Raw genomic sequence first — 17,847 nt, forward strand, 5'->3', positions numbered from 1 at the left:
GCAGAGGGCGAAACCTTGGGCAAGTTTCCTTACTCCACACAGAGCCTAATAATAATCCCTCCGAAACCAAAAACAATAATAAATTGGTCATTTTCAATCTACGACTGTTTGTGGGACATTGCTGTGCGCAATTGGCTGCCGCGTTCGCCCACAAATATACAGTCAATTCACTTTACAGTGTGTTCTGTGAAGCGCTTTGGGACGTCCTCCAACGTGAAAAGCGCTATATCAAATGCAAGGATTGTTATTATAAATCTGTGCCTAAGATAAGAATTGGTAAGAAGCGGGTTTGGTGTCACATTTATCAGATGCAGCTCCACCTAACTGCAAGCAGAAGATCAAATATCTCACCGTTCAACAATCACTCAGATACCCCATCAATCTTGTGACAGGTGAACCAGGGTTGACAAATTCAATCTAATGTTTCCAGCACTCACATAGTACAAGTTCAATAAAATTATCCACTCCTACAAGACGAGCACACTTTACACCCAAGCATTGAAAAATGACATTGCATCAATGGATATGCCACCTGCTTACCTGTTATTTTCTTTACAGGTTGAAGGCGGACACTGATAGACTGGTGTGTGAGCAGAGGAGAGGAGGGGAGGGAGCGGGACATTCCTTCCATTATCCTTATGTGTTGCATTCCTTCAGAAACTGGGAGAGGTGGCACTGCGTAATCTGGTTCAAAAGCACAATCGTTCTCGATGCTGGACACACCTAGCAAAATGAAGGGGAAAAAAAGAGCATTAGCCAAAAAGAACACAACAAAAAAAGTACCTTTTAATACAAAATAGGACAGTCTAAAAGAAGTCCTCAGATATTAACAATTCCAGTGACATTTTCAGTTTAAGAACTCAACAATCAGTAATAATAGAAACGGTCATCTGCATGCTTTCATACGTTTTCCTTCAAAGTCAAATATTTGTTTCAGATCGAAGTAGTGGCCACTGGCTTTGTTCAAGAATGATTAGAACTTTAATCTTAAGAAGAAAGGTTGCAAACATGCTGTACAATTTGAAATGAATTTTCTTTAGTTGCCGGTACAAATAGCGCAATAACTACTTTCAGATCATCAGAAATATCCTTTGTTTTGGACTCTAATTTCTTCCGCAAATTCACAATAGAAAACTCCACCCCAAACAAATAGACCCCTGCACCCGTAAGACAAAAATGATTTACAATCATATTATACACATAAATCAATCACCTTACAATGAACTGTGGGCACTGAACCATAAAGGTTCAGATGACACCAGAGTTTTGCTCTAATTGCTTACAATGGATTACTGGTCTGTAATTCACTTACAGGTCACCATTAACTGCCATGTGATGCTTTCTGTGGATTCAGCAATTCCACAGATGCATGGCTTTCTGTAGCTTCTTAAACCGATCATTAATAAAAAAAACTTACATTTGATGGAGTTTAAATAAAAAAACGACAATGGAAAAAGAGAATAAAAATGGATGACAAGAAAGATGAGTACCAATAAAAATGCAAAGCTTTTATTTTACATTAAATAATGTTTTTATGTTTATTTGCAGCAATCCTTAAGAGATTTTATTTTTGTTTAATCTTATCTACATGAATGCTGAATTAAATTAATTGAAGTTAGAACACCGGGATCTGAATATTAAACTGCACCAATCTTTATTGTTTTCTTTGCAAAGTTGCACACTTGATATTTCCTGCCTTTACAATTACCCGTTCCACTTTGTTTCTTAGTGTAAATGTCTGGGTGGGAACTAATTGGACCCTGAACTCCTTCATTTATAAAAAGCAATTCAAGTAAACATGCATACAGCGAGGCAGCCCAATTACAATCACCTTTGGGAATGGGCAGGGTGGGGGAAAAAGAGAGGAGAGGATTGTGGGATCAGCGTGCAGTCAGTTAACTGACCCTCCTGATCTCTTTCAGGAAAAGAGATAGATCCATGAGAATAGTCGTCTCAAGGGCAATGCTGCCAGGCTGCCAGATACATTGACATGTGCCTTTTCAATTAACGAACAATACTGTTATTTTGTCCCTCGATACACCAGCCTTCTGGGATTCCACCAGTCACAGAGAGATATGTGCCAGAGAGGCACAGAGAGATATGTGCAATATCATACCACTGTAAATGGAAAAATTGAGAGAAATCACAGAACCATGTTAACAACAAAACTACTTTTCCAAACATGGAAAATATTTCCTCATTCATTTCAAAATCCTTATAATTAAGAGCTGTTCATTCTCTCCACACGGCAAATAAGATAAGGTGAGTCTAACCACTAGCACAACCTTTTTAACAGTATTCCTTTGAATAGATATAAAGGCCAGCAAACAAGCAGGCTTTAAAATTCAGGTTTTCAAAATGTCTGATACTAGTCTGCTCAGAATCAAACTTCTATCCAGTTCTGAGACTATCTCGTCAACAAAGAGGCACACCCCCAGAAGGACTGTCCTCCTGACATGAATGGTACTATATAAATGTAAATTTGCATTGTATTCTGTGCTCCTCCCACCATACCAGGTGACAGAGAGTTCTTAACCCAGCATTGTTTGCAGGTAAAAAAAAACGCCGTCACCTTCAGCTCCTGAACTTTGTAAATGATCTACGGCAAGAGGGCAAGAGAAGGTATTGGGAATCTTGCTTGACAGAGGATATATCCAGGTTAGCTCCCCAGTATTCCAGAACTTAGACCAGAAATATGGCAGCCTCCTCTAGACTGTGGACATAGAATCAATCTCCCAATGATCAATCCTTGGACAATGGCCAAATTGCCAACCTCTGAATACAAGATCCATTTGTGTGTCTGCACTTTGTTTCTAACTGAATGTGCTTGCCTGATTTTGTGCCATTCCCCAGTGAGATATTCAGTTGACAGTTTTACAAGTTCAGTTGGCATCAGTGCCACAATTCCAGAGTTTTAAATCAGAGCACTAGGGCTAAACACTGCCTACATTGTTTTAAATACACAACCAATGTCATATCGCCAGTTAGCACAGAGAAGTCCTTGATCTCCAAAATCATTCAGGGTCAGCTCAGCCACCCATGCAGTACTGGGAATGTATCACTCAAACAGTCTCTCAGATGGATTATGGGGCTCGGTAGTTTGGAGGACTGTGAACCATGGGGGAAGGGAGAAGTGGGGGGGATGTTGCTTTGGATCATTTTACATTGATTTATGTTCTGTTGTACATTGAACGTTTACATTTAGCATTCAACATGCATCAAGACAAAACCACAATTCCATAACGCAAACACATTAAATCATAGCAGTTACTTTTGATAATTTGGTATTAAATTATTTATAAAGGATATTCAGCCCTAATCTAACAAAAAAATACGACTGTAAGACAGAATCCAGCGACAGAAATATTTATTCAATTTATGGGCAAGCGCTCTCTAAGACAATAACAGAATAAATATTGAATCAAACAACATAACATCCAATTTATATTCAACAGGACCTTATCAGGACCAGACTATCTGAGCAGGATTTGCAAGCTTGACTTCAAATACTGTAGTAATTACTACTGCTGCAAACATAATTCCTTCAACTGCTATAACATTTTGTATTCAAACGAACAAGATTTGTTTTTTAAGCTTATTTATATGAAAGTGAATTAAACAATTCTTTATGGCTAGACTCATTTCTATAAACCCTATAGTACAATATTCAACATCGGAAAACTGTCTTCAGAGGTTAATAGAAAACCTGAACTTTTGGAAGTTGCAAGACTTCTCTGGTGTTCAGGGGTTAACAGAAACACGCACGATTTCCATCAACTTTCACATTGTGATTAATTTCAGACTTGGCTGAAGCTTGCAGTAAAGAAAGTTTCAGAAAGCTGTAATTGAATCGAATGAAAAAACTATTCCTCAAATTTTGAGAAAAACATTCTGCGTGGTACAACTGCACACCTACTGTTATCCCTCACTACAGGAGGGCACTTACCTCAAATTATTCTCTAGTTTAAAACATAGATTCAATAAAATCCAAACACAATGCAATAGGAAATCAGAGGGAAAACAGGCAAGTAGATTCACAAAAGGTCAAAACAATTGGTTTGAAAAACAGAGGTACAAGAAAAACACAGAGCACATATACCTGACCTGAATGGGTCACCGTCAGCACAATGTGTTGCTATAAAGGCAGAATAATGTAATATAGAAGCCCAGCAACAACATGATGCCCTAAAAAGCCACGCCTTTCATTTGCTTACACTATACCATTCTGACATTACTCTAAATTGCTGGAGCTTAGTTTTTCTTGGATTGTGTCCAGGAATCCAGTGTATCCTCCGCAATGAATATTAATAAAAGGACACACATCCTGATAACTTTACTCAAAGCAACAGATTTCTACATGGTGAATTACACAGACACATTGAATTCAATACATCCTCAGAGTTCAAAATGTACAAATCATCCTTTGCATTTTATCTTTAGAAATACTTTAAATGAATGAAATGGAGCTGCTCATCACATACCTGTGTAAGCGTGAGCCCCACGAAGTGTGCAGTGTAGTGTATTTATTTATGAAGGACAAACAAATGAATAAGCTAGAATTACACACAGCGTCAATGAGAACACTCGGCTCACTCACAGGCTGATTTACAGCAAGGATCCGCACGAACATTTAAAATTGTAGCAATGACTCATTCTACAAACAGATTGTGATTCTCATTACACTCGGAATATGGCAGTTAGTATTCGGAAGATAATTCACTGCTGAAAGTTTAGAAAAAGAGTACTGTTGCTTTTAACATATCTGCATTTTTACCCTCAGCCCTCATTCGTCTGACAGCACAGAACCTTCAAGTAACAAAGGGCATGTCAGTAACAACAACTTGCAATATAGCACCCTCCATGCAGGGTAGCGTCTCAGAGAATTGTGTTGTATATTATGTCAGACATTATTATGGAGTCAATGTCACTACAATAGGTGGTCTGAGTTTAAAACTCAGCAAGTTCAAATATTTTTGACGCTTTGTGTTTCACATACACACCTCCAGGTCGGCGGTAAATTCATCTTTACAAAGTTTTAAATTAGCTGAAAGTGGGAGAGAAAAAAAAAAACAGAAAAGCATTGATATGTACATGCAATTTCTAGAAACAGCCTGAACGAAAAGCATCTCCATTTAAACAGGAACTAATTCCAAGTGGTGAAGTCGGTCATTGCATTACTTGACTTCAACTTGCATCCAAAATGAGACCACGTTTAGCTCTTTTACAATAAAGAAAAACATGAGTTTGCAGAGACGACAACAACATGAGTTTAAATCGTGCAAAAATATTGCCTCAGCCAATGTGCATCTGAACCTGGGGAAGCACTCATTGAATGAAACTGTTTAATAATAATAATAATAATAATCCTTGCATTTGATATAGCGCTTTTCACGTCAGGAGGACGTCCCAAAGTGCTTCACAGAACACACTGTAAAGTGAATTGACTGTATATTTGTGGGCGAACGCGGCAGCCAATTGCGCACAGCAATGTCCCACAAACAGTCGTAGATTGAAAATGACCAATTTATTATTGTTTTTGGATTTGGAGGGATTATTATTAGGCGTGTTGAGTAAGGAAACTTGCCCAAGGTTTCGCCCTGTCTGGAATTGAACTCAGGTCTCTCGCTTGCAAAGCGAGTGCTCTAACCACTGAGCTACAGGACTCCACTTGTTTGACCACCAAGGCTGCTCCTTCACATCTCATCTGTAATTTGCTCCTTCAGTGACTCCACCCACCACAGAGAAAGTTCTTTCTGACCCAAAGGTCATCAGGCAACTCTGAATATCTGTGCATTTTACGGCCACCAATCGTACTGCAACTGTAAGCTTTCCATAAATGGCATTTGCACAAAGCAGTGCAGGAACCAATCTCTATATTTCAGCAGGTCTCTCTCTCTCTCTATATATATACACACACACACACACACAGAGAAACTGAGAGCATTCAGTCCTCCTTCTACGCTGTAGGTTTCTGTATATATGTCTAAGATTTACAGTACAGAAGTTGGCTGTTTTTCCCATTATGTTTGCTAGCTGCCCCGCTAGAGGTATCTAATCATTCTGTTCACCCGCTCTTTAACCAACTTTCTTTGTTTTTCCACATGTCGTTTTGTTTAAAGAAAAACAGCAGAACCAATATAATACCTGTAATATTCTCCAAGGATTTGATCTGATTGCAGTCCTTTGTACTAAGCATTTAGCTGTTAACAAATGGATTCAATCTGTACTTCCTTCCAGGTTATATAGTCAGCTATTTTAAGAATTTAAAAAGCTGGTGGCCTTTTAACAATGGGATGGAGAAAAGATAGACCCACATGTTTTATTAAAAACGTAACCAATGTGTATTTAAATATTTATGCTTTTAAAAGTCACATGTCTATATTATCTACAAAAATGAGGCAGCAATGCTACCAAATACCACAAAAGGCCAAGTTCACAGCAATGTGATCAACTCAGACCTGCTGTTGTACTGGTGCACTGAAGACAACTGGACTTAAAGATCAGTTCCTGCACTGAATCTAGTTTGCACACAACTGTCAACCTAATAGTCAGGCGCAGATGGAAAATCCAAGTGAATGAGTTTTATTCCGAATTGTGTCCATTTTAATAATAATATTGTGCAAAAGCACATTCAATGTAAACTTTCCAATATATTTGCAGTTTTAAATTAACAAACTCTACATTTTCCCCAATTTGAGTACTGTGCAGACAGGGCAATGTAATGAAGTGTGGACACATTTCACCAGCACCCACATTACAACTGCTGTATAACAGTTCACTGTAGAAGGCCATTGATTTTGAACAGTCTTGTACAGTCAGAAATAGTCAAAATCTTCAACTAATGAAAGTTGAGGCTGATTACTGAAGTATTTCAGGAACTTTTTTCCCTCTATAAATTGAATCTTGTTGTTGTTGTTGTACTTGAATTAGCTTGGTGTGTCACAGCACTCCTTGCTATCCGAAATTCTTGTTCCCAGTGTTCAAAGTACTTTCAGGATCGAATTTATGAAACATAAAATAATCCATCAACTACATGGCTACAATATCGTAAACCAGTGGGGCCATTCCAATTCCTACAAGATATACTCTGTAAAATTCACTGCCCTTGCATTTTACTCTAGGTTTGGGACACATTCATTACCTTGTCCAGGTCTATTCTGTCGAGATTCTAAATTTGTTTGTCTCCGCTCTGACTGCTCCTCATTCCCACCATCTGTAAAACACAAGTGGCAAAGGTATGTTAACAGTAAAACTGCTATGGCTGTCCTCTTATCTATAGCATCAGGTCTCATTACAGGATCAGCACACAAAGCCGACTGCACAGCTGTCAAGGACAAAGACTGCCCAGTATCTATTGCAAATTAATTATACACAATACTATACACTGCTAAACTCATATTCTAAAATTCCTGTTGGTTTTAGTTTTCATAAAATGCAGCAATCATAGCTACACAATGTTGCAGCTGAGCCCAGGCTGAGCTCACTCGGGCTCTAACCTGGCATCCACAGTGTACGAAGAAACAAAATTCAAGTTGGTTTATAACCTACAAGTGCATTGTCTGATGTTGGGTCTGCAGCAGAGGGAAGGAGACATTCAATGATTTGAGTCTGTCATTAATTAAATGGATGCTATTCAGGGGTTGATTCCCTTCAGTCTGCATCTAAGCCCTTTAGTCCCAGAATGATAGGAATGAGAACATTTGATCAGGGAATACACAGTCAATTTAAGTGGCAGATACAATATACAGGATTTTGAATAATACACAGTATAGTATGTACAGCATCCTCTCGCTTGCAAGAGGACCTGGCTTCGATTCTCGTGCAAGGCAAAACGTTGGGCAAGTTCCCTTACTCCACACGTCTCAGTTCACCTTGCAGTAAGTAGGAACTCGGTTGTTAGTCGATTGGTGGATTGCTTTTCTGAGGTAATAATCCCTTAAACACATAATAATTTGGTCACTCAATCTGCTGTGTGCAATTCGCTGCCGCTTTTCACCCACAAAATATACAATCAATTACAGTATATTCTGTGAAGCTTTTTGAGACATCTCAAAGACGTAATAAAGAGCGCGATCAAATGCAAGTATTATTATTATTATCTGCAGGACACAATCTCAAGGAGTGGATCCACTAGGTGGTGCTCCTGTGCATAAACACTGTGCAAAACCAGTTTATAATAGACTACCTGCTCACTGGTTGACACTGTTGTACTAAATTTATTTGCCTTCACCACAATGAGTAGGTTCTAGGTTTACATTTTCAGATTTCTCTAACCCAATCTTGTAGGATTTGACCTAATCATTTTATTGTTCCATTTAATAGCATTTCACCTGACACTTTGCCATTGATTATTGGAAGTATGGCTAATAGATGACCATAATAAATCGTGAAATTAACTTGTTTTGAACAGAAAAATGATGGTGTCATCATCTGATAATGTTCCCAGCTATTCATTTGCATGTTTCACAGAAGCAGGAGGGATCCACCTAGACCAACATGCACATTTACATACAAGTAATGAATTAACAAATATTTTGGTACATCCGAAGGTTTGATTCATAGAAGCACCTTACAATACACAAAAGCAGTTTTTATTCTCCTTTTTTTAAGCGCACAAGAGAGAAATTATGATCACTTTTAGGATGCCAGCTAGACTCACACTCGTACACCCTCCTCCGTGGCTAAATGGTCCCTGCGCTAGCCAATTCAACTCTCAGCTCTTTAGCATGTCATAAATGCATGTCATACATTCACATTGATGTAACCTGCAGGAGTGAGTCTCTATTAGCAGATGAAAAGAAAGCAACGCCAACAGAATACATGCTCACTGCCTGCCTGTCAGCCATCACCAAAGATCTACAAGTCAACCAGAAGATTTTGTTCGAAGCTTGGACTCCTGCGCAAGTCCACAATACAAATTGTAGTTACTTTATCCACAACATTGTTATGAAACACTTTGAATCTAGGTGCCACCCAACCTAAAAACAATGCTCTTACGCATTGTGATTCACATTAAAAGTTAAAAGTTTTAAGAAACCTGTTTCAATTTTTGAAACAATGAGTAAATCTGAAAAGATATGCTGATTTATCAGCAGCTTAATAGGATGTGAACCAAGTGATGAGGAGATGGTGGCAATCAGAATTTTTTAATTTCATTTTTAAGAGGTCAATTTAGCTTGTGTGCAGTCCCACTCTGAGGAGTCGTCAAGGCAACATTTACAGTACAATTTAACTTGCTGTTTAGGTGGTTTCTGGAGAGAAAGGCCGATGGAGTTCATAAAAACTTAAAGCACTCCTTGGATTCAGAATGGAGATCCGCAGTCTGTCCACAATGACCCCACTCACTAGTTTAGTAATCTTTCAATACACTGGAGATTTGCACTCATCTTGCAGCACACAAAATAAGTGACAGATTATAAATCATGCATCGTTAGAGATCGTCAGTACACTCGGCATCGAGAAATGCTGCCTGAAATGAAGTCTCCTTGGAATGCAATCCGTTACCCAGGCAACGCCATCCCTGTGCAGTCCATTCAGGACAGAACATTTTCTGCTTTTATTTTTAAACCGATTTTCATATTAGAGGTTCAGAAATTTTTAAAAAAATACATGAAATTATTTCGAACCATCTTCTACTAAACATTATTGTTTAATGTAATGCTTTCTACATGAACATGGGCTTCCGGTGCATGAAGACCCCAGATCTCTGCAGTTGGTTGGTGGATGTGGATTCCTAATATTTCAGGTCATCTCCAATTTTACTGACCTCCAATGTCTTTGCCTTGCTTCCTCCCTTGCCCCATTCAAGGCACATCTCAAGACTCTCCTTTTCGACCGTGCCTTCTGCCACCCTCCTACCCCTATCCTCCCTGCCCTCCACCCCTCCTGATCCCAATCCCCTGCTTGGGTCCAAATCCCTGACTGTCCAGCGCCTCCCGATGTGAAACGCGCTGAATAAATGCAACTTCTTCTTCTCGTTGATGATGGAAAGCTATACAGAAGATCGAATGGAGTAGATATCTGACCCAACACCTTCTATACAGAAAATGCTCCAGGTTCTTGCATAGAAATACAGCATCTTTCACTTGTATAGCACAGATATTACCACAATCTCATTCATCTGCTTTTTACATTCTAACACTCTCATTCATTTTGAAGGAACCACGTGATCTTGCTGTTGCCATGGGATTTCATCAGGATCAAGGCACATTGTCACGATTACAAACTATTAAGTAATCATTTGGAAACAGCTCGGTTGCCATTAAATTGTCCTTGCATGCAAGCTGCTCTTTAGTGCTATGGGATCTTTGACATCTACCTGAACAGGCAGACAGGACCTTGGTTTATTGTCTAAAGGTGCCTGTTCAGGTGGACATAAAGATTCCATGGCACTATTCTAAGAGAAGGGAGTTCTCCCGAATCCCCCAAATAAAATTGGCAATTCACTCAATGACTGTTTGTGGGAAACTGCTGTGCACAAACTGGCTGTCAAATTTTGCCCTCAAAGTACACAGTCAAATCACTTTACAGCATATGCTGTGAAGCGATTTGAAATGGCTTGATGACGTGATAGGCACTATATAAAACAAGAATTATTCTTATTTTTTAGCGGTTTAATGTCAGTATATTTGTAAATATATTGAGTTTCGCCCACAAATATACAGTCAATTCACTTTACAGTGTATTCTGTGAAGCACTTTGAGATGTCTCGAAGACGTGAAAAGCACTGTATCAAATGCAAGGATTATTATTTTATTATAGTAAAATACCATTTGTTTCCTGACTATCTTGTCCCCCTTTTACCACAAACTAGCGTGAACCATTACAGCAGTTATTACATCTCTTATTTCCCCTAAAACAATGTCAGATATTCTGTCAAGGCGCTGTCCAGCTACTAATTGCCTTTGTCAGTTGCAACCAATAGTTCATGAAATAAATGCAAAATTGCGTGAAGGGCACTATATAAATGCAAGCAGCAGTTGTAATCTGGTAAAACTAGACTTTTTGAGCTTCAGGATCCTGTCTTCCCCATCGCTCACCAAGAGTTAATTTGTGAAACAGGAGCCTGTGTGATACGGATACTGCTTGGGGGTACGCCACCGTCATAGTAGAATGATGCCAAATCCTTGAGGATTAATTCACGTCACCAATGTGCTCTTTCCATTTTTACCCAGGGTGTTGCACTTGATCTGCCTGCAGTTTAATCGGAAATGTAAGCTCAGAAGAGGAACAAATATTGTAGGTTGCTTTCAACTCCTCGCTGCTTTCTGATGCAGTGCAGGAACCTTTTGAATCAATGAATTACTGTAGGCTGTTAATTAATGCACCGAGCTACTCAGAAAGGGTTTTCAAAACCAACTACATTTCTTTGGGGCATTGATCAAGTTTCCTGTGCTTATTAGCATCTTGCTTAGCTGAGACACTGTACCAGTTTTCGCACTAGCTACCATTGGGTAACTTTCTTTACCTCCCCAACTGATCAGCGAGTCTCTTGATTACACCCCTGGGGTGATTAATCTGCAAAAAAAATGCATTTAAGCCACTTAAAGTCGCTTTCCCTCACTACAATTTATTCTGTGCTAACGTCATTGCTAAACTTTGGCAAAAAGTAGTCATTAACCACAAGTGCCACTGCATTATTTTGGACCCCCAAAAAAGCTGAAAATACAATTTACAGCAGCACTTTATTTCTCCCACACATAATTTCCTCCTGTAGCCACTTACACCCACCCACGGAGACCATATTAGAAACATAGGTTGGCATGAGCTGGATGCAGTATAGAGAATTTTCTCCACTAAAAGTCTAAAACTTATTGAAGTAAAGATCACAACAACAACAAAATTACATTTGTATAGTGCCTTTCACGTTGGGAGATCAAGGGATGGGGGGAGGAGGGGGGGAAATTGCAACAAACATCTGCCTGTTTTGTTCAATTTCTCCCTTCCACCCTTTGTTCTACAGTATTAACACTTCTATTCCATTGCTTTGTAGCAACCCCCCACTTTGTTTTGCATCATTAACACTCCTTTAACCCATCATCCCCTGTCCTCTACCCCATTTTCTGCTTTGTCTTCCTTGCCCCGACTCCCCCCCTCTCTGTTCGCCCTTAAAAGCCTCTCCCTCCCAACCTGCCGCAGTTCTGACGAAGGGTTGTGGACCCGAAACATTGACCCACTTTCCTTTCTCCATAGATGCTGCCTGACCTGCTGAACGTTCCCACAGAATAAGGAAGTATGGCACAAAGTATAAAAACTGGCCGCACACCAACTCAGAAATAATTCTCTTCAATGGAAAAAATGTCAAGAGACAAAAGTTCTGCAATATTTGTTCAAGGTGATGAACATCCTGTGCAAAAGATGGAAATTGAGAGCTGCCCCCATTTACAGTCAAACAAGACACGTCTCTGAGGTATACAATTCATTAATCCTTCATGTAATTCAAGTAAACCACACAACACTATGAGATAGTACTGTCCATATCTGGACTCAACTAAACTGTGGTGTATTCAGCCTGGATCACGTCAACGGAATGAAACAAAAACATCCTTTTCTATCAAGAAGCGAGCTACTATGAAAAACGTCTCTGTCAGACACAATTATGTACTTCTTGACTGAGGTTTTTCTGCTCGAGATGACAAATCTGACATTCCAGCAATACTCAGACCAGTCGGGACTCCCACCCTTGTTCTTTATGGAAAATAGTTACCAATCAGTCACTAAAGTGATTGGTCAGTGACCTGGACTGGCATACTTACCCGGAACAAACTCCGTACCCACATCTCACCAGTTCTGGCCAGGCTGGCTTCCCATCATCGAACATGTTGACTTCAAGATCTTCACACTCATGTTCAAATCCCTTCACTCTCTGGCATATCCCTACCTCTCCGACTTCCTCACTCCCCATCCACCACTCAGTGCCTCCGCTTGACTGGCACCGGTCTCCTGCTCGTCCCTCGCTCCCTCCGCCCCACTATCGCAGATCGCGCTTTCAGCCACTACGCCCCGAAATTCTGGAACACTCTCCCTCAGTCCCTCCACCTTGCCCACTCTCTCTTCACTTGTTCAAGTCCCGCCTGAAAAGCTTCCTCTTCGACCGTGCTTACAGCCACCTCCTCAAGTGCAAGTTGTTGCTGTAGTTACAGGCACATTTAGAATTGTTGGTGCGCTACCACGAATAACATGCCAACTCTGGATCTGACCCACTTCGTGTGAGATTTTCTGCTGAAGCTTTAAAGGTGGGAGTTTAGGTAGAAAAGGCACATTTCTTCGCATACAATATACCACTAATCAAGAGGGGAGGTTGTCCTTTTTGTACTCTCTATTGTATTCTAAACTCCAGGCTTGTAGAATAAGGGAAGAAACTGTATGGTAATTATCTAAAGTTTTCAACCATAACTTTGGATATAATGCTAACAGCATGGATAGGAAGAAAACAAGAGAAACGTCCAGGCCACTGCATTGCCATAACACACCTTCAGTTCTGCTCTAGAAGACACTATTATCTTTAAATGAGATATTGGGAGGCAATTGTGTGCAGAATTTCCATCATCCAGCTGTCAAAAAGGAGCTTTGATTGCATTTTCCAGTAAAATATCCTGGATAAAATATTGCTTCATAAAATGAGACAAAAAACGGAGAACCCAGAACACCAGGAATCAAAAACCAAACATTTATGTTCCAATTGCTCCTAGAAACGAGTGAATAATTCCATTCAAAATCACAGTACAAAACATTTCCAAAGCTTGTATAACAAAGAGGGATATTATCTCCAATAAAAAAATATTCTTATTGGATAGAAAGGTATTGTGATGGAAACTGGATAGCACTAATGTGGAAACAAGACATTAAGATCCATAGCAGCATGACGAATGACTTTGGAAGCCGCACATACGTAATACTGTTTGTATTTTAAATGATTCACTTATTTACTAAATATTGTACTTAACTGATTTTATTAACCTAACACAGTGTAAGGATTTGTCACTAATTGTATTACATCCGTAATAGTAACCAGAACTCATTTGCGACATTCTTGGGATACAAGCCAAATAGCCCCAGCTTTTTGTCATACATCCTCCATTACACACCTCTCTCCACCCACCCACTGAAAGTCTAGGAATAGAATGCACCGTAGCAAAATTTAGAAAAGCAGAAATGCATCTCATCCAATTTAGTTATGAGGAGAGAAAGATATTCAGGCTAAAGTCATTGCCAGTTTCTATCTCAACAGCCTACATCTAAATTAGCACGAGTATCTGTGGCTTACAGGGAGAATTAAAACCCGAGGCAGAAAGGTCATAATGCATCTCCCAATATGTGCAAGTATTTCTTAATGGCCCAAATCCCTGAGCACCAGCATACAAATAGCTGCTATTGGGTCAGAGAATGGAAGAGCAGCCACCAGAGCATCAAATCCAAAGAAACAGTCCACAATAACGATAAGGCCTGACATGAAATCCAAATGATGGGTTTAATATTTAGTATATGTTGTTCAAGACTCCATCTGTATTTGAGTGGGAAGATGATGCATAGGCTGGCTGAACCTTACATGGTCCAAGAACCACCTAAGATGGCGTTGCTCTGTAATCAGATGATCTGAGAGCAGGTTTTTCCCCCCTTGATCCGACCTAAACCATTTCCAGACTCTCATATTTGTGATTGAGTGGAGATCCACGATTGCAGACACATAAGAATGTAGTGGACCAGAAAAGAACAGTTTAGGTACCTGGCAGTGACATCACCACATGGGACTACAAAATAATTTCCACAAATATTAAATCGGGCCCCAAGACAACAAAATCTTTTTTAAAATTTAAAAAGGGATGCACCAGATGTAGGACACAGGGTTATTTCCCTGTGGAGTATTTCTAATTTGCTGCGACAAAGCAAAGCAAATATCAAATGTGTGCTACTCTTAGATCTAGTTCCATTCCAAGAATGGCTAACAAAGAAATGAGAGTTAATACTTCCTTCCTCTAACAGGGAACATAGTGTCCTATACCAGGCGGAAGCAGACCAGATCTGTGCCAAAGCATTGTGCCTCCACTGCAAACTCAACACAGCAAAACATTTAGGTTTAGACCCAATTAAGGAGTATTCTACACAAATCTCTATGCGTATTAAACTTGTTTGTGATAAGATACCTGGTTTAACAGGTTATTCCAGTCATAACCACTAAATACTTGGTGCTTGATAAGACAAAACTGGTTCAACGTAACAGTACAGATGTTCTTTAAAAACTGTAAACTCTTTCAGCTTAATTTCTGAACAATGGATCTCTCTCGTTTTCCTCCTCCAAGAGCATGTTTGTGAAAAGATTAATAGGTACATGGCATTTTAGATAGTGTTCACTTGGCTATATGACCAAGGTTCTATTTGGAAATATTCCAGATTTTCTTTTAAAGAGGGCCAATTTTATTTTTATCGAGAGAAGGGCTGAAGAGAACAATACATAAAATTTAAGTGTAAAGTAGGGTAAAGGTAAACTGGAAGAGGCCACAACAATTTGGCAAGCTGCACAGTGTATTGGCAAACTATCAAAAGATGTGGAGGTGGGCAGGCACAATCCGGGCAAGGTTCGCATCGGTGGAGTCTTGCAGCATAGTGGTTAGAGCACTTGCCTCGCAAGCGAGAGGACCCAAGTTCGTTTCCAGGGCAGGGCAAAACCTTAGGCAAGTTATAGTCCCTTCAAAAAAATAAATAAAAATAATAAATATTCGGTCACTCAATCAATCCATGACTGTTTGTGGGACACTCCTGTGTGCAATTGTCTGCCACATTTTGCCCACAAAATGCAGTCAATTCACTTTACAGTATATTCTGTCAAGCACTTTGAGACCTCTCGAAGACATGATAAGACACTATATCAAATGTAAGGATTGTTATTATTATCATCATCATCCATTCAACCCATTCCTAAACGATAGCACTGAAGTTTTTTTCCCCTCTCAATCTCAAGACAAACCATTATCTTATATCACCTATAATTACTCACTGTAGATTTTCGTTCAAATAAACTCTAGCAGATGGAGGCAGCATTGATACGAATGTTAACACATAAATAATTTATCAAGATGCATTTAATTCTTAGGTAAAAATTCCACCTCTGTCCTTTTATTTTGCTTCTCCTTAAAATAACCATAATCTTCTGCTACAATGAACTTTTAAGTTAAATAGGGCAAAATACTATAGAAACGCCACAAATCATTATACCCTCATTAGTATTTGTTCCCCATAGATTTAATATGTTTTCATTTGGTCAGTAATCTGGCAAAAACTAGCAAATTACATTGTAACTGTATTTAATAGGATAAGTAATGACATTTATTATGCATTCTGATAAAATTTACTTCATACCAATCAAACTTATCCTCTTATGTCCCTTTCAGTTCATGCAACGCATTTGTGCCTCATTTTCCAGACACCAGCTTCAGCATCAAATCCAAGGAATTTTAATGCTATTCACTCAGCAACCTAATAATTCCCATACAATTATGGTTGTGTGCTTTGTCTGATACAGAATTTGAATAAGTTGATTCTTTGACAACACGTTAATCAAAGCTTCCAGTTGCTTGGCAAGTAGTGATATTTACATAATGGATATTAGTTCATCCTTGCAACTTTACTGCGCGATGAGGAGGAACAAGTTGCTGTTTTTAATTGGCTTCCGTGTTATCCCACAAAATACAGTAAAATCACTTTACAGTATATTCTGTGAAGCGCTTTGAGATGTCAAAGGCCAGGATTATTATTATTATTATCTTTTAAAGCACACAAATCAGGGTAAATGTTAAACAGCCTGGTTTTCTTGGAGGCCAATTTCGGCTTGGGGGTTTTTCATGGGGAATGAAGGTTAAGATAGAATGACAGCAAAGTATCAGAATTGTACCAACACTCCTCCTCTAACCATTTGCAACTGCCAACATGTGAAACTGGAGAAGGGTTGCAAGAAATATATGGCCACGAAACCAGAGCAAATTTTAAATCAGCGATCAGGATACATGCACACAGCTCTGCTTTTGCTGCATAAAACGGTCACAAATGCAAGCACTCAAAAATATCTCGGCTGTAAGGAAATAAGGCTGCATCAAGTTAAAGAAATTTTGGGATATTTAAAATACACACAAATGTCAGTAGAGAAAGCTTTTTCCTTTAAAAACAGCGAGGGAGTTATCATCAGAACAGATACAATGGGCACGAGCATGGGATTGGAGATTGCTCCAGTAAAAGCAAGCACCAGAACAGACGCAATTGGCTGAATGGCCTCCTCTTCTGCAAACTTTCTATGATTCTTTCTATCAAGTATAGCAAAACGTTAATCATTTTAATTTTTTTAATTCAATCTACCTATAGCTTTGTTCAACGAGGGTTCAACCAGAACAGATCAGATCAATACCTTTCTGTAACTTCTAAACTTCTCAACCACGACGGCCAAGTGGCTAAAATGTAAATAGCAAAAGGAGAAACTTTAATTTTACAATTACATTTAAATGGCATGGAGGAATATTAAATGGTCAATGTCTGATAAATCTTCTGAAAATACACTAGGTTTCCAAACAAATGCACATAATGACTGTGGGCCAAGACTGTCAACTCAAATCTTGCTGTGATTAAATACTGCACACTATCCTTCACTTTTTAACACACGCCCAGTTTCACTTTTCAAAATGCCAGATGAAGTTTAAACACTTTCAGCAATTGTTCACAATTACCTCAAGCTCTGCATGAATCAGGCTGACAAAGGGGTCACAAACACTCAGGGATTTTTTTTTATTATGACTTGGCTAAGCTGGTTGATGGCAAAGCCAACAAGACAATAAAAGTCACATTGATTTGGAGGTGGGCGGT

At 39.2% G+C, this 17,847-nt stretch overlaps 1 protein-coding gene across 1 annotated transcript in view; it reads right to left on the reverse strand.

Moving 5' to 3' along the window:
- LOC103187735 (protein TANC2) overlaps positions 1–17,847 on the reverse strand; it is a 140,033-nt gene that overhangs the window by 88,302 nt on the left and 33,884 nt on the right. Inside the window, exons 3-4 of the mRNA XM_042343161.1 lie at positions 7,142–7,213; positions 541–723 (exon numbers count right to left, since the gene is read on the reverse strand). Of these exons, the coding sequence (XP_042199095.1) occupies positions 541–723; positions 7,142–7,213 (255 nt within the window). The remainder of the gene's footprint in view (positions 1–540; positions 724–7,141; positions 7,214–17,847) is intronic.

Source organism: Callorhinchus milii, unplaced genomic scaffold, assembly GCF_018977255.1.
Source record: "Callorhinchus milii isolate IMCB2004 unplaced genomic scaffold, IMCB_Cmil_1.0 Scaffold23, whole genome shotgun sequence".
Lineage (NCBI taxonomy): Eukaryota > Metazoa > Chordata > Chondrichthyes > Chimaeriformes > Callorhinchidae > Callorhinchus > Callorhinchus milii.